This window comes from Symphalangus syndactylus, chromosome 13 (genome assembly GCF_028878055.3).
Source record: "Symphalangus syndactylus isolate Jambi chromosome 13, NHGRI_mSymSyn1-v2.1_pri, whole genome shotgun sequence".
NCBI lineage: Eukaryota > Metazoa > Chordata > Mammalia > Primates > Hylobatidae > Symphalangus > Symphalangus syndactylus.
In genome coordinates this window covers 75,599,958-75,623,281 of record NC_072435.2, presented here as the reverse complement: position 1 = coordinate 75,623,281, position 23,324 = coordinate 75,599,958, and the positions used below count along the sequence as shown (strand labels likewise).

General features: G+C 35.8%; 1 protein-coding gene across 1 annotated transcript in view; it reads right to left on the bottom strand.

Annotated features, from left to right (window-relative positions):
• The window catches only part of OTOGL (otogelin like), a 167,138-nt gene that overhangs the window by 105,317 nt on the left and 38,497 nt on the right, over window positions 1-23,324 (bottom strand). Inside the window, exons 13-25 of the mRNA XM_055236519.2 lie at window positions 20,697-20,803; window positions 20,294-20,419; window positions 18,614-18,722; window positions 17,634-17,680; window positions 16,999-17,144; window positions 15,721-15,844; window positions 14,186-14,363; window positions 10,089-10,213; window positions 7,008-7,217; window positions 5,636-5,801; window positions 4,927-5,001; window positions 2,135-2,187; window positions 372-534 (exon numbers count right to left, since the gene is read on the bottom strand). Of these exons, the coding sequence (XP_055092494.1) occupies window positions 372-534; window positions 2,135-2,187; window positions 4,927-5,001; window positions 5,636-5,801; window positions 7,008-7,217; window positions 10,089-10,213; window positions 14,186-14,363; window positions 15,721-15,844; window positions 16,999-17,144; window positions 17,634-17,680; window positions 18,614-18,722; window positions 20,294-20,419; window positions 20,697-20,803 (1,629 nt within the window). The remainder of the gene's footprint in view (window positions 1-371; window positions 535-2,134; window positions 2,188-4,926; window positions 5,002-5,635; window positions 5,802-7,007; window positions 7,218-10,088; window positions 10,214-14,185; window positions 14,364-15,720; window positions 15,845-16,998; window positions 17,145-17,633; window positions 17,681-18,613; window positions 18,723-20,293; window positions 20,420-20,696; window positions 20,804-23,324) is intronic.

Below are 23,324 nucleotides of genomic sequence, written 5' to 3'. Positions count from 1 at the left end.
GTTGGCATTACCATTACAACTTCACATCAACACCAGTAACTGCACAACAGAATATTTAAAAATGCACTTGAAGAGTGTTTTGAATGAAGAGTGATTAATTGTGTCACTTTCTCAAAATTGCAGTTTCATCAGGGGAGAAATTCCAACTTCATCCAGAAATGAGTTTTCTCCTCGATTCAGTGTATTACATTAATAATATTTCACAATGTTACATGAGCCAAGCAAAATAATCACAATAGCCTTCTAGCTACCAACCCAGTTAACCACTAGTCAGAACAGCAATTCTGGCTATTTCTGTAAAGAATGTTTTCAGGAGATCTTGTGCTTTCAGGCAAATCCTGAATGTTCTGTATTATGAAGAAGAGGCTTACCCTGGAGCACAAACACAGCCACTTATACAGGGTGAGGATGGGGCGCAGGTGAAGTTCATGGCTAGGTTTGCACATGTAGTCTCACAATTAACACCACCAGCTGGTAATTCAGGGTTAGGAAACCTGCAGTCGAAATACTCTTTTCCCTCTGGGCAGATGTGAACTTCAGATATAAGCACAGACAAAATGTCCTTAACTTGTATCTGCTCCACAGACAAATAATCATATTGGCATGTACTTGTCATCAAAACAAAATTCACCACAAAATATTTTACCAGTTATTATTACATGATGCTCTTACTCCGTGATTTTTAATGAGCTTATAAATATCCCCTAGCCAGATTCCCTTTAGTCACAAAATAGGTTTAAGATAAACCTATTTTGAGTTTGAGAATGTTAGCTGCCTTCCATAAGACAGTAACTAACTAGAGTATAATTTTCTGAAGTCAAAAAACAGGATGTTTTTATTAATTCATACAAATATTACCAATTTTTCAGCATATTTTATCAATTTTTAAGCATAATGTAAAAGCATTGAGGCTTTTACAAAGCTGCAATGAACACACGATTATTCTAAATCTTGCTTCACCTCGAGTCATTGTTTATATCAGTTCTCACTATACCACAGAAGCGCAGAAGTAGACATAATTATAGTCAGGACAGGAGCTCCATATTCTTCCAGAAAGCTTTTGGGCTCTTAGAGATCAAATAAATTTCCTCAAGTGGGGCCAGAGGAATCAAATCCTGTGGGTTCCTCTGTGAGAAGGCTAGCCACCTGGGCTTCCCTTCATTGAATCAAATGTGGGCGAGTCACCCTGAATCAAATGAGGCAGAGTCAGGATGGCCCTGTAGCTACTGAATGTGTGTGGTCCATAAACCTGTCTTGTAAAGAAGCCCTAGGCTTGTCTGAATCCTTGTAAAGTAAATTCAGGGCATGTAATTCAAAGCTCTTTAATAATAATATATACCCGGCCATTCAAATACATAACAAAGCAATAATAGCTCACAATTACTTTTATCAGCCTACACTCTTCCTGCCCATTAAAATCTATGAAAGCAAGTGTTGTTTATTATGTGCCTAGAATCTGCCCATAGTAACTGAGAATTTGAGACGTTTTATATAATGAAAATAAATAATACATATAGTCCTCATATATAAGATCTTAGGAAAGATATTTAAAATGACATTCTGAAGGGATGACAGTGGATGTCATTTTACATGCATTGTTAAATTTATTGTTACTAGTCCCAGAGCCATGCTACTCATAATGCAGCCCAGGAACCAGAAGTATTAGTGTTATCTTGGCCACTGATAGAAATGTAGAATCTCAGGTATCACTCCTGACCTAATGAATCAGAATCTGCATTTTAACAAGATCCCCACATGTGCACACTAAAATCTGAGAAGTGATGGTCTAAAATAGAGTTTCCCAATTTCTGTCCCACAAATGGGTTACAACACTTGCCTAGATACATATCCCTAAAGTCCTTGGGACGCCTGAGGTGGTCCCGCGTTAGGCAGCATCTCGGCAGCATCCCTGGGTTGACCTGCTCCGCCCCTGAGCTGACTTAAGACTGTCCTAAAAATATTATAATTTTCAATGTGGAAAAAGTTGAGAAGCACTGGAACACCATGTTGAAGAACATTCCCAAGGCTATAGCCATGCACATTGGGAAGAAGAGGTGATTGATGACTTCTGCCAGGAGTGGAGGCAGTATCAGAGCTGCACCCTCATTCAGGAAAACATCTTTTAAGATCTTACCAGCAGAGGGCGTTGCCAATTCATCACATTTCACGGTCCCATTTGAACACTGGCTAGAAGTAAATAAATAGTTAATTTATGGAACCAAATCTGGTTGTTTTTTTTTTTCCTGAATTTCAACAACAATCGAATGTACAAGAATTGATTGAGTACATTACACAAATGTTATTTTTCCCACAGAATTTTTTACAAGCTGTTGGGTTAGGTCTGATTTCAGGAACGCTATTTCAACACTTTTTATCAAACACCTATAAGTGTGGAGCATTGGGATAGGCATGGGAGATATGAACACCAAAATTCATAGTCCTTACCGTAATTTGTCTCGTAGGAGGGGAAGACACACAAATAAATAATGTATGCAGTGTGACACATGCAACATAGAAATATGTTAAGAGATAGAAGTAAAACAAAGAAAAAATGTTTTTAAAACCTGTTGGCAACCAACATCAGGGAATCAAAGGAAGTAAAGTCTGAACAGTTTTGAAGAGTGGATGGAGGTTATGGCACACCTAAGGTAGGAAGGCTATAACACTCAGTGGAAACACATAAACCATGAAGAAGTAAAGCAGCGTTCTACATAGCGAAGTGCAATGCAGGAAGGGACAGGCTGTGAGAATGCCAAGAGAGGCAGAGGCTAGCTCCTAGAAGATGCTAAGATTTTACCCCTGAGGTGAGCCATTGAAGACCTAAGCAGAAAAGTGATATGGTTGCTTTGAATCATTTTGGCAGCAGCATTGAAGATAGGATGGAGTCACAGCTTCCTTGCAACTTACATTCTAAAGTCAGGGTAAAAGGCAAGAGCCGCATATAGGAAAAATTAACTTTGAAAACCCCCGAAGAAGATAACATGATGGAAAACAACACATCAGTTCTCAATAACTCCAATACAGTTTTTCTTTCAGCTTTGGACCAGATCATATGTTCTATATTTAAGCCCAGATGAAGAAGCTGAATCACATATACAGTCCACATCACATGAAAAATATGCAATGCATAGTTGAACACTAGAATGACACTCAGAGGTGTGATTCACCACTGAGTCACTTCTGACTGAATTTGCTCACACTTTGAATAGCACAGAGGAACTGAGACAGGTCTCAGATCACACATCCAGGTCTTCCATATCATACTTATTCTGGGACAAAGGCTTTTAAAAAGGAATGGCTAACAAAGTCACTATATTAAGTGAATTTTGATTTTTTTTCATTGAGGAGGGATGGTTACTTTTTTTTCTTGCTAGGTTTACATACATTAATTAAGTTAAATCCAAAAAGACATGACACCTCGGCAGAATGAAAGAGAGGAAAAACTAGAGGCAAGAACACCAGAGAGGAAGGTCTAGGAAAGAGAAAATGAGACACACTGATTGCTAAAGCAGTGATGATGGAAAGGAGGAAATGGCTTTTGACTACGTGTAGAAAGTAAAATCAAGTAAAATCCAAAGTTGCTGGGTATTTACTGATTAGGTGTTTTGAGCAAGAGGAAAGAGTCGAAAATGATTCCTGGAGCTCTGGCTTGGAAAACTGTGTGAATAGTAGTACTGCCTATCACAGAAAGATCCAAGAGCTAGTTGCCATTGTGTCTTGATGTGGATAGGAAAAGAGGTGGAGATAAAGATAAAGGTAAATTGAGCATAATCAATATTCTGCTGTGAATACAAAAATCAGCTGCAGAGCAAAGTAGGCAGGCAACAAGCACTGCCGAGCCAGGTTGCCTGGGACTAACTCCCAGCTTTAGTATCCGGTTCCTTAGCCACCTGTATCCCATTTTCCTCACCTGTAAATCAGGATGAAACAACATTGCCTATCTCTTAGGGTTATGGTGATGAGTAAGTATCTTAATAATAGATATTAAACACTTAGAATGGTACCAGCACAAAAGAAGTTACACAGTAATAGTTAGATATGATTATTATTGTTATTATCTACTGTCTATTATTATCTGTTGGCACCTATGGGGCAACTAAAAAGGGGAGGTTAGGAATTATATGTAAGTATGGACTGCTGCATGGACATGCCTAGATTTTCAACAGAAAAGTTATAACCAGAATGAGTGTTATCCTATGATTAAATGTTATCTTTCTAGTATTGATGGGCCTGGGGAGGAGGCACACTTACTACTGTGCAGGACATTTTTCAAATCTATTTTGAAATTGCTTTTTTTTTTGAGCCTATTCAGTAATACTGTAGTATTTAAACACATACTTCACCCCTAACTTATATCTAATAACCAAAAATGATCAAAGGACTTTCATTTTGCTGTGAGATACTTAAATTCATAACTCCTTTCTGCAGTTATGAGTACAAAACTTGGTTATTTCACTTTGAAATGTCATATATGCATGTGTTTTGTATATATGTGTTTGTACATATATATACAATCATATGATTATAACATATTTAAAGATTACATTGTTACCTTTATTTTTTAATTACAGAAATATTTCAACTTACAGTTTGGGTTAAAAAAACCAAACACTGCATGTTCTCACTCATAAGTGGGAATTGAACAATGGGAACACTTGGACACAGGAAGGGGAACATCACACACCAGGGACTGTTGTGGGGTGGGGGGAGAGGGGAAGGATAGCATTAGGAGATATACCTAATGTAAATGACGAGTTAATGAGTGCAGCACACCAACATGGCACATGTATACATACATAACAAACCTGCACATTGTACACATATACCCTAGAACTTAAAGTATAATAAAATATATATATATATAAGAAAGAATTATATTAGCACATATATCATTTGTCAAACACAATCCCCATCATCGAAACCTACCATAAGCCCGAGGGTGTGGGGATGAGCTCTCCAGGTTGATAAACACTGCCCCTATAATGACACCGGCAGTGGAATCTATAAGAAAAAAAAAGTAAAGTAAATAGGATATAATTTTTTTCAAAAACCACTAAAATTCAAGCCGACCCTATGCTCTCCATTGGTCATTGTAAGGTACACTCTAAGGTCCACATTATTCTACAAGACTGCATGTAATCTTATTACACAAATGGCAAAAGCTGCTTAGACATGAAGTTTTGTGTGGCTCCAGATTTTGTTTTCTAAAATACAACTCAAACTGTGTTGTTTTAGTCACAAGAAAAATCACTGAACGCAATTCAGAGAAACATAACTGATATATCATTTAATACTATGTATAAGACAAAGGGCTTCACTCTGTGTGTAAATTGAGAAATTTGTCAGTGCTGAGATATTAAAGTCCTGCTACTAAAGTTTGCCATGTGATAGTGAAGCACAAACCTTGTTATTGATTTGACTATGGTAAAAACAAGCAGGAATACACTTCAAGATCAACCATCAGAGATTCCTTAGCTCTTTCTGTAACTGTTGACGAGCATGTGCAGGGTTTTTTTTTTTAAAGAGTAAAGACGATAAGAAATATTTTTTCAAAAACTTCCATGAAAGCTCATTTAGCCCGTAAGAAGAAAAAGAGATTAAAACAGGATGCTGCCAACCTGTTTCTCTGACTTACATGGGTACACAAAAGTTAAGAGTGTCTTCATAGAATTTGCCTTCCGGACAATTACAGCCTTCAGCACAGTCATCATTGCACTGCTCCAGGGAAGAGAGAGAAATGCAGGAACGGAGGCAGAACGAGGAACAGTGATGGTACAGCATGCCCTTCTGGCACACCACAGCTAAGGACAAGGAAGTATCACTTGAGAAAGATTCCCATGGCACACAGAAACATTTTATGCCTCCTTAGAGGTCTATGATAGAAAATGAAAGTTGGCCCGTTACAAGGCAAGGAATTGGGAGACCCTTAACTGGGATGCTCAAAGAGCAACATCCTCAGTGGAAATGAAGGACTAAAGCAGGGGTTGGAAAACTTTCTCTGCAAAGGGCCAAATGGTAAATATTTTCAGCTTTGCAGAGCATATAGTCCCTGTCACAACTACTCAACTCTGCCCTTGTAGTATAGAAGCAGCCATAGACAACACGCAAACAAGTGGGCATGACTACATTTCAATAAATTTTATTCACGAAAATGCAGGAGACCTAATGGTTGTAATTTGTCAACCCCCAGACTAGAAGAAATTGGCTCATAGTATAGAAAGATGATAGAAAAGCTTCTCTAACTGCTGGGTCTGCAATTAAAAAGTTATCTCTAAGAAATTAAAATCCTAGACAGATATCCTAAACAAATTTGGTATATGAACTTACATTACTTTTATATTTACATTATTTTTGTCTTAGAAAGCCAAAATTGAGCAATTAACATCAACACCAGCCAATGATACCCCTGGAATAACTGGAAAAACCCACTGAAGGAATGAGGAGGTGGAGAGAGTGGTACCCCTAAAACCTACATCACAGAAGATTCTAATGGGGATGGAGGGGTGCTGGTAAAAATAAGCTGATAAAAAAAATTATAAAACACACAAGGAAACAATCTACCATGAATGAAAATGGCAGACAACATAAGTGTGAAAATTAGAGCCCCAACAACTTGATAATAATTGCCTGTTGCATAACATCTATTTAAGCACAAATCAACTGTGTCGCTGTATTACATAATCTCTTCCACACTTTCCAATATTTAGATATGATATTTCCACGATAAGAATTTTTTAAATGTTTTAAATTAGTTCTGTGCGTATTTCAAAACATAGTTACAATAATTTTGTTTATTACGAAACTAGTCAAAAGTTATTGGTCTTATCCAACATATCTCCGATCTTAAGATATTATTTCATTCGATTTTCATGTTTGTACATTATGAGAATATTTCAAATAACTTAATGCAATATTGACCTTTCATTTAAAAAATAAAGGCAGTCATTACAAACATAGAGGTCTCTAAGGTATTATTTGATAGTCTTTATCTGTGCCATTGTACTCACCACAGAAAGAAATCTGAGCTCTGAAATCAATGGGAACACCGTGCTGGCCACAGAGGTAGGCATAGTGGGCAAGAGCATTGCACAGGCAGGAGCTTCCACACTTGCATGCATCGTGGCGGCATAGCTGATAGTACAGCCCAGGGCTAATATAGATGTGGCAAGGAGCAAAGAGCTCCTGGTGGATGACATCACAGTGTGCTGCATACCCAACTAACAAAGAGCCCCATTAGCATCTTATTTAACAGTTCAGATCTTACCCCAGAATTATCCAAGCATTTCACATTCTTAGAAATATACTGTAGTGCATATTACTTTTAATACAAGTGAACAATTTCAGTTTATACGGTTGTTTGTTTTTTTATAATATTGGTAACAGCACTTAATCCATAGTCAACAGTCTTTCAGGAAAAAAAAATAGTGTATTGTACCTGAATAACATGAGTAATAGAAGGGTTGAGAGAAGCAGTGGCCTCAACCATCCCACTGCATGAGGATCATCTTAGGAAACCTACTATAAAGAATTGGAGAGTATTGGGAGGCTTATTTCCAGACATCCACACATAATAAAGTGGTTCCAGATTGTGGATATCATGGCAACTCTGTGTAACACACAATTGTCTAGGAAGAATTGGGAATGATCTCATTTCAGTGGAGTCTCTGAAATGAATGGTAATGTGTCAGATGCCACATAGTCGTTGAACTCAATGTCTGCACAATGCACAGTGTACAATTCCTGGCAGATATTAGGAGCTCAATAATGTTTGATAAATAAATCTATAAATGCATGAATAATTGAATAATGAATAGAAATTGGGGATTAGGGTATATGCTAAAGGCCATGAGATGTAACTATAAAATCACCTGGGGAGGGGAGGACATCTGTGTAATCATTTCCTGAAATCTGTTGATTTTTCCCTTGAGAATGACTGCTCAGATATAATTCTTTATGGAAGTAACCAAGTTTGAAAAAACAATTCAGATTCCATCTTTCTGAAAGAGGGTAGCTTTGTGGTTTCTTGATATCGTGGACCTAGTTTGCATTGGCTTCCTAACAGATAAAATTAATCAATCTTTTCATTGTCATTGTCTTTTACAGACCAGATAAGCTGTTGGAGATCAGTTTTTTCACTACTAAGGAATTATACTGAACTTATTTTGTTGAGTATATTACATATATTTATTATTGGTAAGAAAACATGATAATTGCTCAAGTATGATACTTTTGCATTCAGTATGTATATGTATATAAAAACAAATGACAAACTATGGCAGTACACTGTTTACATATATATTCTTAATGCGCAAGGATCCTGAAAGAGCAAAGTAATACACCAAAGAGGCTAATAATTTGTAGATCAAAGTATATTCCCACTGACATTAAGTTAAGGATAACTAAAGAAGACCCTCATGAAAAAAATCCTTTAGAATCTAGATCAGAGTTATTCACTTTTGTCTATTTATTTTCCTTTCTTTGGGGATCTTCCTGAATTTACCTATCTGAATTTTTTTTAAAAAAATCACAGTTCATGGCAAAGCTAAAAAAAAGTTAATATAAAATATATGTATACATGTACATAGCATGTGTGTGGTTTAGGGTGGATGTGGGGAAGTTAATGTGGGTAGTTCGCAGGCTTATTTTCAAAGACAAGACAAATATCTCAAAATATAAATAGTCTATATATCTACTTTAATATTTCAATTTCATATATGTATATATATAAAAGACATGGGATATGGGAAGAAAAGTGATAGAAAATAGAGCAAAATAGCATATAATAAAGGAGGTAACTAAAGAAATGACCACAGGGAAACTGAATTTATCAATTGAACTCTACTTCAACTTTAACATGTTATTAAAAAATAAAAAAATAAAGTTGCTACAATATCCAGGAGGAAACCAAGAAAGAAACAAACCAAACAAGAGTAGTTGAAGGAGGAGGAGAAGATTAGTTGAAAGTTGGGGACAGAATGGAGGAAGGTATTGTTAAATGGCAGTAAGATTAAAAGTTGTCATTCATGAAACTAAAAAAGTCTAGTCTAGTCGTGTTATTATAGATAAGAAAAATGATCAAAGAGGTTAACAAACTTTTTCAAGTTTAAAAGCTGGCTTAGATTTTAAAAAAATAGAAAGCACAAAGAGCAAAAGTATCTTGTGCTCTTTCCAGCATACCAGAATTCTATGTTAATAATAAAAACAATATGGCAATCAACAAAATCCTCCCAACAACCACCGCACGATCCATAAACTGTGCTGGCTTCTTATGAATGCTCAACCAATATGAGTAATGTATTTTTAAAGACTACATCCAAATAGTGAACTAGCCAAGATGATTAAAGGAAAAAATAAACTTACAAGAATATTTAAGCATGTACATTAATTTTTTCACAATTATATATACATGTGTATGTCTTGTGTGTATCTTCTATCTGAATATATACATGTATATCTTTTTTATTGCAAAGTGAACTAGACTTTAACATGGTTTGCTGGGGCTTTAGTTTTAAAAAATGCAGCCAAAAATTCTTAGCATGTGAGTTGTCCTGTCATTGCAAATTGGAACTCTGGAGCATGACCATCTCAAATTGTTGCCCACTCAATGGCACAAAGCCTCTTTGGATCACTGGCTTCCTGCTTATAAAGCCATAATATATGCTGTGAGTAGGGACTTCTAATGAGATGGTAATAACTGACATCAAACATCCCTGGACTATCACAGCATTCTCAGAGGATTCCTAGAGGCTTTTCTTTAGCATTTAAAGACTCTGAAAACTCCCAAATGCTAGTCCACATCTGCAAACAAGGGATTTCTAAACACCCAAAATAAGAAAATTTATGAATGAAAAATAGGAAATAAAAGTCACTGTCAGGTTTTTTAAAAACAACCTAGGTTACATGAAAAGACATATGTAAAGGCATAATATTAAGCAAAAAAAAAAAAAATACATGAGGAATGGCACTGATTTTACCATAATGGAGAAAATTAGAATTTAAACTCACTATCTAATTTTATAAAATTATAGTAATACATAGAACTTTTCCCTAAGTTTACAGCAGAAAGGAAGTTTACATGCAAAACTTACTGTTTTGTTGATTGATGTTACAGGGGTCCACCACTGGGACATGAACAGGTGCAAAACAGGTAGAAGAAACTCTCCACGCATTTGCGTGAAGCTGTGGTGTACCTTCTATCATGCCTGATGGAGAACTAGAAAGCAAAGACAATGCTCATCTTCATGTACCTCTCATTCATTTGTTCATAACCTTCAGATATTTAAATAAGAGAATACTATTTTTCATAATGTACACGGAAATCTTACAGCTTGAAATTTTTCTACCAGTTTAAAAAAAACAGTACAATGATATTAAGCTCCATATTACTGACATTTTACAATGTGCCAAATTGTAGACATACATGATTTTATTTAATCTTCATCTCAAACTTATAAGAAAAACATCTTTTATCCCCATTTTACAGAGAAAGCAAAGCAGAAGCTCAGAGAAATATTAAATTACACTAAGCTGATAAGTATCAAAGCCACGATTCAAACCCAGTTCTCCCTGACTTAACCATACACACTCACACAACCAAAACTTTAGCATGTGTGTGGTTGAGGGTGCATGTGGGGAAGTTAGTATGGGCATTTCACATGATTCTTTTCAAAGTAAAGACAAATATCTCAAAATATAAATAGTCTATATATCCAGTTCAATATTTCAATTTCCATTATGAGATCTGAAATACCAAGATTCCATTATGAAGTGGGCAAACCAAATGAAAAACATCTATCTTAAAACTACAACAGTGTTTAGGAAACAAACACTGCAATTCCACCCCCAGCAGCCATTCAGATGTATTAATTTACCAACCAACATTTATTAAGTGACAACCCCTATTGGACAATGTGCCAGACACTATCAAAACTTCTTAGGGAATCAGGTTGAATTAGATCTCCTGCAGGAAGTTTTTGACCACACCACAACCCTGACTGTGTTAACTCCTCTAATATGGCTAAGTAGAAGAGTAGGCATTATCTCAGCTTTCTCTAGTGTCCTTACAGATTAACTATTTTCACTGGAGCTGCTCAGCAGAGTGACTGAGAAAGGACAAAAAAAGAGAGCAACGCAAACCATTTCCTTGTCCCCACCCTTTCGTCCTTCTCTTCTTTTCCTATTCCTCAAAATCAAACTAGCCCATAACTGTAAAGAACTACAACAAACACCCTAGTACAAAATCTCATTTTGTTTATTTAAGAACACCGAGACTCAAAGTAATTGCACGGTTTGTGCTAGTTCATTTCTTCTCATTCTCTCCACTTCTTTCTCTCTTCACTCCTCTGAAGGACAATAAAATAGGTCAGGGTGGTACGTGTAGTCAAGGTTTCCAGGTGGAACTGACTTAGAGCTTGGCTCTCTTATTTCATTTAGTTTACCTTAAAACAATAAATTTTAAAAATAGGAGCTAAAATGTGGACTTATTTATTGTCTTTCATTTTATAAAATAACCTTTCAGCTCACCATAGTCGACTTACTAAAATAAGGCATACAAAATATGTTTTCAAGTAATTAATATTTTCTATTCCACGATGTCCCCATATTCACATTAACCTTTGTGAAGAAAGAGTTTTAACTACTTAAGTTGGAAAGCTAAACACTGTTCACAAGTTATCTCTGACTCTGAAATATCATCCTGCACTCTTATCACACCTAAATGTTTATACATGGCGGAGACTGGTGCCTTAGAAAGAGGCAGACAGATCTGCCATCTCTGAAACATTGACTGCTGACCCATTCTGACAAACAAAGAAGAGAAAAGAGGATTAATGTCTTTTCTGAACATCATAGCCAAGCCACTTAATGTAGTTTCTGCTTCTCAAATGTGGTGAAGATATCAATATTTTGACCTACAAATAAATAAAACAAAAAACTGAATTACCTAAAAACAAGGTACAGGAAGACAAGGAGACAAGATACAAGAAATTGAAATTTTTTTAATTTTAAATGCCAGTTCCCCTTGCCCATCCAAACTATGTTCCTAATGCCCCACTAAACATTCTACCTCAGTTCAATTAACTGTCCACTATATGTGAGGTTCTATGCTAGTTCCTAAGAATACAAAGACCAAGGACATAACTCTTAGTCTCAAAGCCCTAACAGATAAACAAGACAAGAAACCAGACAGACAAACAATAAATTTTCATAGATAATGCATTGTCATATTTAATTTTGTATGCTCAGCTTTTTGAGGCAAATAATGTCTGAATTGGGGTGAACAATAAATGGGAGGTCATAAGAAAGATAAGGAGCAGGAGAGAACCCAAGCAGGAAGGAGGGTATGGGCAAGAATGTTTTTTAAAAAGCACATATATTTACTGCAGCACTATTTACAATAGCAAAGACTTGGAACCAACGCAAATGCCCATCAATGATAGACTGGATAAAGAAAATGTGGTACTATGCAGCCACGAAAAAGAATGAGTTCTTGTCTTTTGAAGGGACATAGATGAAGCTGGAAACCATCATCCTCAGCAAACTGTAACAGGAACAGAAAACCAATCACTGCATGTTCTCACTCATAAGTGGGAGTTGAGCAATGAGTACACATGGACACAGAGAGGGGAGTATCACACACTGGGGCCTGTCTGGGGGTGTGGGGCTAGAGGAGGAAGAGCATTAACACAAATACCTAATGCATGCGGGGCTTAAAACCTAGATGACGAGTTGATAGGTGCAGCAAACCACCATGGCACATGTATGTCTATGTAAAAAACATGCACATTCAGCATATGTATCCCAGAACTTAACGTAAAATAAAATAGAAAATAAAATAAAATAAAAAAGAAATGAAACAGTATTTGGAGAGTAGCTTCTCCATGAAATGTCCCCTGGCTGCCCAGCCCACAATGAACCCCCTATTGTTCTTCTAGCCATAATCACAAAGCCCAACACTTAATTTTTAGAATCACCTCAGTATTTATACATATAGTTGATTTTTATATATAATAGTTGATTTATTTATATATATATAGTTGATTGATCCTTGCCTAACAGTAAATATTCATTTTTTAACTATTTTTAAAATTAAGGTATAGTTAAAAAAAATTATATACATTTACAGAGTATAACATGATGTTCCAAGGTATACATTGTGAAATGGTTAAATCAAGCTAATGAACCTGTCCATCACCTCACATTCTTATTTTTTGTTGTGAGAACTTTTAATATCTACTCTCTTAGCAATTTTCAAGTACACATTAATTATAGTCATTATATAATTAATTGATCCCAAAACATCTCCCAAGCTTACGCATCCTGTCTAGCTGAAACTTTGTACCCTTTGACCAACATCTTCCCACACTCCCACCCGGACCCTTATCCCCTGGCAAACACCATTCTATAATACTTTGCTTCTGTGATTTCAACTATTTTAGATTCCACATACATTTCTTAAAGGTTGTTATCCTCTCCTGATCTGCAACACACGGCTCCGTGAGGCTGAGAACCATGGTCTACTGCTTAAATTGCTCCCATTGTGCTTTTAGCATGATAACAAGTGCACAAAGCATTTACACTAAATTATAAACTGCTTCTTTTCACACGTAGGTGAAAAGTACTTGGTCAATGCAAGGGGTACAAATATATGTTATTGCTTCTCTTCCAGTGAAACACCAACAATCACAATATCTAGCAAGATAATAGAATGTTGCTTTTTAGGTATTAATAATACCAAATGATATCAATATTTATAGAGTATTTACTACCACTAATGCATACCAATATTGAGGGTTTTTTGTTTGTTTATTTGTTTGTTTTTTTTTTAGGCAGCAATGCTTCAGAAATAAAATACTGTTAAGGTTGGTAGGTGGCAGAGAAGAGAATAGCTGGAGCAGTGAGCAGAGCTGAGCCACACTGTCTAAATCCAAAGCCCAGCTCCCCTACATGTGAGCTAAGTGACCTTGAATGATTTATTTGCCACTTTGAGGTCTCGGTTAGTTTCCTTATCTATAAAATAAACATATTAATCAGAGATTGCTATACATTTTAAATATGATGATCCATGTAAATCTCTTGGAATAATGACAGCTAAGCTATTATTAGTTAAGTAAACATTTTTAATGAATTTATATCCTTTAAATGACCAGTCATTAAGTTAGGTTAACTATGCAGAAATCATACTTACAGAAAATCATCCCTTATGTTGCCATTAAAAGTGCCACACAGACCTAATGTTCTTCTTTTCCATGCGCTAGTGAGCTGAATATAAATTCTTTCCCCATCTATAGCAAACAGAATCTTTAAACCAAATGTGGTTCTTAGAAGTATAAATAAGGATGACAGAGTTTGAATTTCAACAATACCTGCAGGAAAAGAACATACGTAAATCAGCTTTGACATTCATAGACAGTGTTCTGAAATGCTAGGGTACACCATCAGGACTCTCTTCCCCAGATACAAAGGAAGGAGGGGAGGCAGGCTAGCGGTTCCTGCCTGTGCTTCAGGGCCAATTTTTGCCACCCATGGCTGCCTTTTTTCCCTCCTATTCCTCTCCTTTTCTCCCTCCTTCCTGGTCTTCAGCAGCCATTTTTAGTAGTTGTTCAGGTCAATACTTACTTTCAGTTTGCAAGCATCTCACAAGGAAGGAGGAAGTCCTTAGACATTTGAAATCCATGACCAAGTTCAGACTTTTGTCCTAAATGTTTTTTCAGTCTGTCTTCTTCTCTCCATCTCTATCATCACTGCCTTAGATGACCTCCTCCTCATTCCTCGCATGCCCTACTTTTATAACATCCTAACTGTTGCCCATATTTCCTGTCTAGCAACTCTCAAAGTCACTTCTACACTGTTTGTCATAGTCATCTACCAAAAAAAAAAAAAAAACTGCACCTTAAAACCTCCTTAAAAACTCACCATCTATCTGGTTGAACCATGGGATTGCCCTCTTTGTACATAAAAATGGTCAAAAATGATAATCTCATATTTGATTCATATCAAGTTCAACTTCCCTAGCCTGACACCTGTGTAGCATGAGCATGCAATTTGTAAGATAAATCAGGACACTTTTGAGAGTGAGAGTGTTATTAATAGCTATGCTGGAATGCAGGCACGAACAGGACCTGCCCCAGAAATGCACAATGTAAAATACCTCCCACATAAGCCCTTCTCATCCTTACCTACATCCAGACATTCTCCTTTACCCTCACTCTGCTGTAGCAAAACCAATTTAGTTCTGGTTTCCCCTAAATATGCCGCAAAATTCGACACCTCCTTGATCTGCATGAAATGCTTTCTCCATCCCCTTCAACCCAGCAATTCCTCATCCTTAAATGCTCAATGAGACAATCATTGTACAATCACCCACCTCTTTCAGAAAACACTCCTGACCATTTCAGTATACCCCTCTCCAGGGCTGAGTGAGCTGCACCTCATTTAGACTCCCCAAAGTCTTTATGTATGTCTTTATCACATTTTATTGTAAGTGGCTGCTTGCTTGTCTCTCTTCCCTTCCAACGTCTAGATCACTTGAGGTAAACACTAGGTCCCATAAACATGATCATCATCACTATCTGTAGCTGATGGCCTGATGACACATAGGAACTCTATAAATGCTAAGTAGTCAGCCTAACATTAGGAAAAGATCCCATTTTGTTTGCGTGTGTTTTTTTTTTTTTTTTTTTTTTAATTTAAAGAAAGTACACCATTAGCATTGTTTCTTACCATTCAGGTTGAAGCCTTGGTTAGGACTAGTGAGAATCTGTCCTCCCCTACCAAGGGTCACTTGTTTATTAAAATCATCCTCCAGAATCAGAGTTATAGACTGAAGGCAGACCAAGCCAAGATTCTGCGTAAAAATCAAATTATCAATGAAAGGTATGGGAGAGAGAGAGAGAGCCATAGAAAGAGACAGGAAGGTGGAGATGAGAGAAAGGGAGAAGGGGAGAAAGAGAGAGGAGAGAACAAAAAAGAAAGAGTGCACATAAATTAGAATTTCTAATATATAAAAGGCTTGGGTATAAGTAATGTAATAAACTAGCTGATATATAACCCGTTTTATGTAGCCCCATTCCTAATAAAATATAACTTTATATAGTACATTAAATATATCATGTGTATACATACATTTTACTTAGAACATTAAAGTCTTTCAGTAAAGTACCAATAGTTATGTTTTCCATGGCATACAAAGTACCTCTCTAAATTCATTTAACTGGCATTTAGACATAAAAAGTCAATAAAGCAAAGAACCAAGAGAATTAGACTTCTACACAGAAAGTTAATTCCGACACTAATATATTACATAGAAAAAATAAAACTGGAAAAAAAGCAAATAAAGCAGTTCAGAATCTTTGTTGGAAATAATTATTTTCTATTATTAGAATAGAACTAAAAAAATTAAATATTTTGGCAAAATTTTAACTACCTGCTTTAGAGAGATGAATGAAAGACCTAGATTTCTTTATTTAGAAATTATTGATGAGTTTACTATTTCAAGAAAAGATCTAAATAAATATTCCAATGTGTTAAGAAATTCATCATATCTGTTTAGAATGCTATGAAACCAGTTCAAAACTGTCAAAAATAATCTCTTTAAAATAGCTAAGTTGAAGCAAACAAAAAACTTAGATCCATTGTACAATCATGCATAAAATGTTCAAAAAACTATACGTACAAAACTATATGTACAAAAAACTATACGTACTACTTTTTAAAAAGGAAAATGCAATTAAATATATAGTATTTAATGTAAGACATACTTGTTTTCACAGCTTAATATCTCTGAGATCAAGATGTGTCATGTAACCAATGGTATGTCATAGAATAATTATCAACACTTCTTTCTAATATGTAGAATAATGATGTATCTTAATAATCAACGTCATCTTAGTTTTAAAGAAAATAGCTATATCCATTCATGTTATCATTCTTAGTCTGAAATGAAGTTTAAGTAAAAATCAATGAATCCATATTCCTCTGGTCATTTTGAAATGTTCTTACCTGCTCACAGGGAGCTTTCTGTAAAGTAATCGTGAATTTATCTTTTCCAGTTCCTTTCACAAGGATGTATTGGCACATGCCAATAAAAGAATAATGTCGACCATCAAAAGTTGAAAAGTGAGAATCACCTACAACTGAGCATTGAACTGCCAAAAAAAAAAAACAAAAAACAAACAAACAAAAAAAAAAAACAAAAAGAAAAGGAGGTGGCGATAGAGGAGGAGAGAGAGGAGGATGATACGATTAGGTTAATCCTTTAAAAGCAGATCAACTTAGGGTAAATAATCATGCATCAAAACTTTGAAAATCTATTGTGTTGTATTTAAAATTTACCATTTTGACAAACTTACTAGACTAAATTACATTATCCCATTTAATTTAATGTTTATAAAATGATATTTATTCCACATTTTTTAGGTTTTATAACATTTACACTATTTTAATAAAGTTTTACCAAAGTTGCCCACTCAATGCTATCACTTGTTCAATTTTCCATGTGTCCTCTGAGTAACTGCATTTACAGATTTTTGTAGCCCTTGGTATATATGAGATGTCTTCATAAAGATCAATGCTATCTTTCTCCCCAATCTAAAGAAATTTGAAACATTCTCTGTAAAAACATTTTAAAAAATTACCTGGACAGTCATGCTCAGTGCAGTTCCAAACTCCACCAACACACACACTAAAAGAAATTATGAAAATATTAATCTATTGGCATAGAGAAACTGTATTAATGTTTGCATCAATGTATTGATTAATGTACCAAAATATATCATGTTTATAGGTTCAGAATAATCTGACTTAAAAAAATCTCTGCCAAAAAAATAAATAAAATCAATAAATAATAAAAAAATCTCTGCAAAAGTTCAATTGACTGGTCATTTTGAGCTGGCTGGCACCTAAATTATTATCTCTTGTGTGTCATACGTAAAAATCACTGACTATGATGAAGATCAATAGACATTAAAAAGAGAGAAGAGATCTCCTCTTATGTCAGATAAATTCTACCTTCCACCCTGACAAAGGTGTGAGTTTTAGAGGACAAAAGCAGAGTACCTGTAAAACGGAAACAGAATCAGCATCTGAGAACGTGGTTAGTTATCCTGTTACATTTCAATTACATACACTGACACCAAAGGGAAAAGCATCTGACAACATTTAGACCTGTTTCTTTTTAGGACTGTCCTGCAGGGATTTCATATTTGCCAACAGTGTTAGTTAGCAAATTTTATATGGAATTCTAAATGTTTCTAATCATGGACCAAAAATTGGTGATCTGGAGAGGCATGTTTTATAGTATGTAACAGAGAAGCCCAGAAGCACCATCAAGTTCTAAAAGTATGTGCAAATTAATGATTACAAACGATAAGAAAATGCAACAGACTGATTATGTGGATATAAGATGTTGTAGAATTACCAAGGTAATTATAAGAATTACATCATAAAAGGAAATACAGCTGTCACATCCCCCAAGGAGTTTAAATAAAATGCAAGTTTTGTGTTGGAATTTGGGGAAGGAAATTAGTAATGAGTATATTCCTTTAAACATCTGTCATGGTAAAGTTGTCAACTAGCCAAGTACCCAGAAATAATTGGCTGCACGCTGATCACATACCATTCAGTACATTCTTGTTCAATTTTTGAACCAACTGAATAAGCTAATCCATGAAAACTGCATGGGCAATTTTCCAAGGAGATGCAAGTCCCATTGTCCATTACGAGGCCTAATTGAGAAGAAATACACATCAAAATTTCAAAAGAAATAATAAAGATTGTATTTCTTGAATATAATAATTCAATCAACTTCTGTTGAACACCTACGCATGATGCTGGAAATACAAATTTCTTTACTTTCAGTGGGATTACTGACAACCTGACTCTTAGGCAGTAGCTACCTTAAAGGATCTATTTCAGTAGTTCTCAATTTTCTTATCCCATGACTTGCCATCAAAAACTCAAGGTTCACCATACAGAATAAAGAAAACGAAACAGTGTTTCCTTGCATTTGAGGGAGGAAGGGAGAGAAGGAGGGAGAAAGTACATTTTTAGTTTAATTTCTGTTCATTCCAAGGTGAGAAAGATTTACACTGTCACACGGAATCATAAAGAGCTAGGTACTGCTACTCAAATGTCCAAGACCATGGGACTGTGTTTGTTACTTCTCTCTGACAAGTAAAGGAGGTTGAGCCAGAACTTAAATCAGCCATGTTACTAAGCACACTGTTTCATTCAGCTGACCTTTATCATGGTAAGACTGCAGGAGAAAGCACTGACTTTATTTTTGTGCTTGGGCTTACATTCTGGTGCAAATACGTTATCTTGTCATTGACAGGTCGCAAACAGCTCAGACTAGCACTGGTCCGTCATACTTTGAGTAGCACTAACAGAACAATGAACAGAGGCCAAACAGATCTGGTTCCAAGTAATCCTCACTCAGTTAATGAGGATATTGGGAAAATCATTTATCTCTGTGATTCTATTTTTTTAATCTGTAAAAATAAAAAGGGTTTGAGTAAACCCTCAGTGTTCTTTAGAAACAGCTATCATTATAGCAGATTCATTCCTAATTTTAAATCCTACCTCTCTCACTTGCTAAGTTACTTTTAATTTCAAATATTAAAACTACATCAGTACTAGATTGTGCTAGAAAAATGTGAAGCCTTTCTCTCAAACTTCCTTTCCTTTTTTAAAAAGTGAAGATATATAAATTGTTAAATACCATTAAATATTGATCAAACAAAAGATTTCTCATGGGTGGCCAGGCGCGGTGGCTCACGCTTGTAATCCCAGCACTTTGGGAGGCCGAGGCGGGTGGATCACGAGGTCAGGAGATAGAGACCACGGTGAAACCCCGTCTCTACTAAAAATAAAAAATAAAAAAAATTAGCTGGGCGCGGTGGCGGGCGCCTGTAGTCCCAGCTACTGGGGAGGCTGAGGCAGGAGAATGGCGTGAACCCGGGAGGCGGAGCTTGCAGTGAGCCGAGATCGCACCACTGCACTCCAGCCTGGGCGACAGTGAGACTCTGTCTCAAAAAAAAAAAAAAAAAAGATTTATCATGGGTAACTTCAGGACTATAGATTCCAAATTTCCTGGAAACTTTACAAAGTAATGAGCCTTTTATCAATGAAAAGTAGCCATTCCTCCTTGTCACTTCAAGGACCAACTTCTACAAGAACAGAAAATTGCAATAGGTCCAATGTACTGGGAAAGGACAGCAAAACGAAGATGTGATCCTTAGATCACTGGGTACTGGTTTCCATGAGTGCAGACATGGTTTCTTCATGAAGCACTTACCATCTGGGCAGTAACATCCATCAAGACAATGGAGATTGCTCCCAAGACATTGCTTCTCAAACGTGCAGGTTGGTGGACAACAACTGATACAGTCCCGATGGACAAAGCTATCATCACATTTATCAGCTAAAATGGACAAACAGAGGAGCTTAAGTCAACTTTATTAGCCTCTATTTCTTTTTAAAAATTATAATTTTATTTTTTACAAAAAATAATTTGCAAAAAATAACTTTCAATTGCAAAAAAAATTGCATACTTGTTTCAAAAAGCATGCACGTTCACGGATATCGCAATAACAAATCTTTGCAATTCATTAGTATTGAGTAGTACAGTAAGTTTTGAGTTCTAGGGTTAACCCAAAATTGGCGAAAGTACACAGGGCTTGGAAAATAAAAAAACATACTGCATGCTGGAAAGTCATCTCTCCAGTCTTGAATAGGGTAGCCAGCATGAGAACAGGCTCTAGCATACTCAGTGGCTGTTCGACAATAGGTTTCATCATCATCAGTTCTAGAAAGTGAAAAGACAGAGCCAGAATCACATAGGAAATATTGACAGAAACCGTACCATTGAGGTCCTGATCCCTAGAAATGCTGAGTGCATGACGAATATTCCAATGTTAATTGATGTCAGCATATGTTTCACTCATATCTTATTAAGTACAACAATGCAGAAAACACATGAGCATGGGTCCCCAGCTAATTAGGCCTAGATAAATAATCTTCATCAAAGCATTTTAATAATTTCATCACTTTTCTTTTGAGTCAATGGAATACTATAATGAAAAAGATTTATATTTCAATTATAACATTTTCCCCATAATCCGTGTATTTTTTCACTCACACACAAAACATTCCAGGCCTTTTAGAATTTAATAAGTCCCATTAAAACAGATAAAATTCTATCACAACAAAAACAATAAATATGAAAGCTGTTTCCAAAAGATCATACTCTTGATTATCCACATACTGGAATAAAACCAATACCAATAATCTATAGTACTCAAAAGTATTTTAATGGTTCCTCAGCAGTTCTTGCAATAAGAATCCAAAACGTAGTATTCCATGATGTATATGTGCCACATTTTCTTTATACGGTCTATCATTGATGGGCATTTGGGTTGTTTGAAAGATTGAATAAATGGCATTTAGCTTAAGATTTAAAAGAGGATTTTGAATTCTTTCAAGTTTAAATTACTAAAGCTAATTATTTTTATAACATTGCCAAGACTAAATAATCTTTAATTATTTTCTTATAATCACTTTAGGAACTTCCCCCCAAAATAATTTCTTATTAGAGCTCTGAAAATTCCCAAAGCAGATTAACAAGGCACTTATCAAGTAAGCAGATTTACACCAAGGTAGAGGGCTTGTTTTTCAACCTAATCCAAACTCAAAATTGAATAGTTAAATATCTTAGGAGATAATGGTCTTAAGAATGCTGCATTTTGTAAGGCTTAACATTTTCAGTGTCACTATTGTAAAAGCCACCATCTCAAATTGCCCTTATCCTGTGCTACTATAATGGGAGTCCTGCAGCTTATCTAGTCCAATCAACTGAGCTTTAGAAGGAAAAAAGGACTGACCATATAAACTCTAGAGGCTCAGAAAATATTCTAAACCCACAAATAAGAAAAGTCTTTTCAAAACAGTATAGGCTAAAATTGCTAAATTCCTGGAAAGACACTACATTTATTATTTACCTTCTAATATGTGCATTCTTTCCTATATTAACGGTGGTTTTAAAAGTTAGCAAAGCAACTGAATATTGGTTTTCCAACCCAATGCAACTATTACTATAATACTCACCATTTGTTGTTTATGTTATTCTAGGAACAATGACAGGCACATTAATATGTGACACCTCATGAAAACTCACAATAATTGGGCAAGAAAGAAATTATTATCAAGAAAGAAATTATAATTTACTAAGGGGAAAATAAGTTTATTTTTTCCATTTTGAATGATAACTTTGACAGGAAAAATGGGTATTAAACAATCTTGGTTTTCACATCAATTGGCTTTGGCATGGCAAAATTAAAATCATTTCCTTGCTGCTGGGTTTGGCATTCTTAGAAGCAGAAACGGGAGGGCATAATTCAAGGATTGGTGGATTATCATGCATGTTCCAAGTCAAATGTTATCTCCTCCGTGGAGCCTGTGTAGGCACTCTCTGATAAAGTTAATAGGTCTGTCCTCCACATCCAAAGCACTTTGCATTTAGGGCATTTTGTCATTGTTAGAGACCTGTTTCTCTGCCCTATTAGAATATGAGTTCCTAGGACAGAGATCATGTCTAAATTTTTTGTTTCTCCAAGAGGTGACAAAATACTCAGCTCAGAATAGATACTCAAAAGATGTGTGTTGAACTGAATTCAATACACTATCATAACCCAAGCAGGAAATTAATCTGTGTTCACCCAATTCACATTTTCATTCTCATGGTATGGGACCCTTGTGATGCAGTCCCCAATACAGGAAATGAAGAGAATCATTCATTTCCTACAGAAAGAAAGAATGTAAATAAGTCTAGCCCTGAATGAAATATTGAAGGGAGTGAAAGGCTGGCTCTGGCAGCTTCTCACTTCCATTTTATCAATGTCCACTTAATTATAATGTCCTTCCTTTGGTATTGCATGCCTGCTTTGTCCCTAAACCCAGCCTCTCTACCACAAAGGTAACTCTTAAGGTGTCAGCTGATGTCAGCCAGCACAAGTTGTTTCTCCATCCTGCTATTTTTATTTTCCCTGGAGAAAGCATCAAAGTTTCAAAAGTCAAAGTCTAAAAACTATCAAAATTTCAAAAGACAAAAATGCTAATTTCTCAATGATGAAATTTCAGATGAAGTAGGTGTGGCAGAGACTGATTTTTGTCTCCAGTTACCCCTTCTCCTTTTTAGTATTAAACATCCAAGTTTTTGCCAGGTAGATGGCTGCCTGCCAAAGACAACATTTTCAGCTTCTCTTGCACCTAGGTGCAGCCAGGTATCCAAGTTCTGGCCAAAAGGTTAAAAAGTGGAAGCATGCATGAAA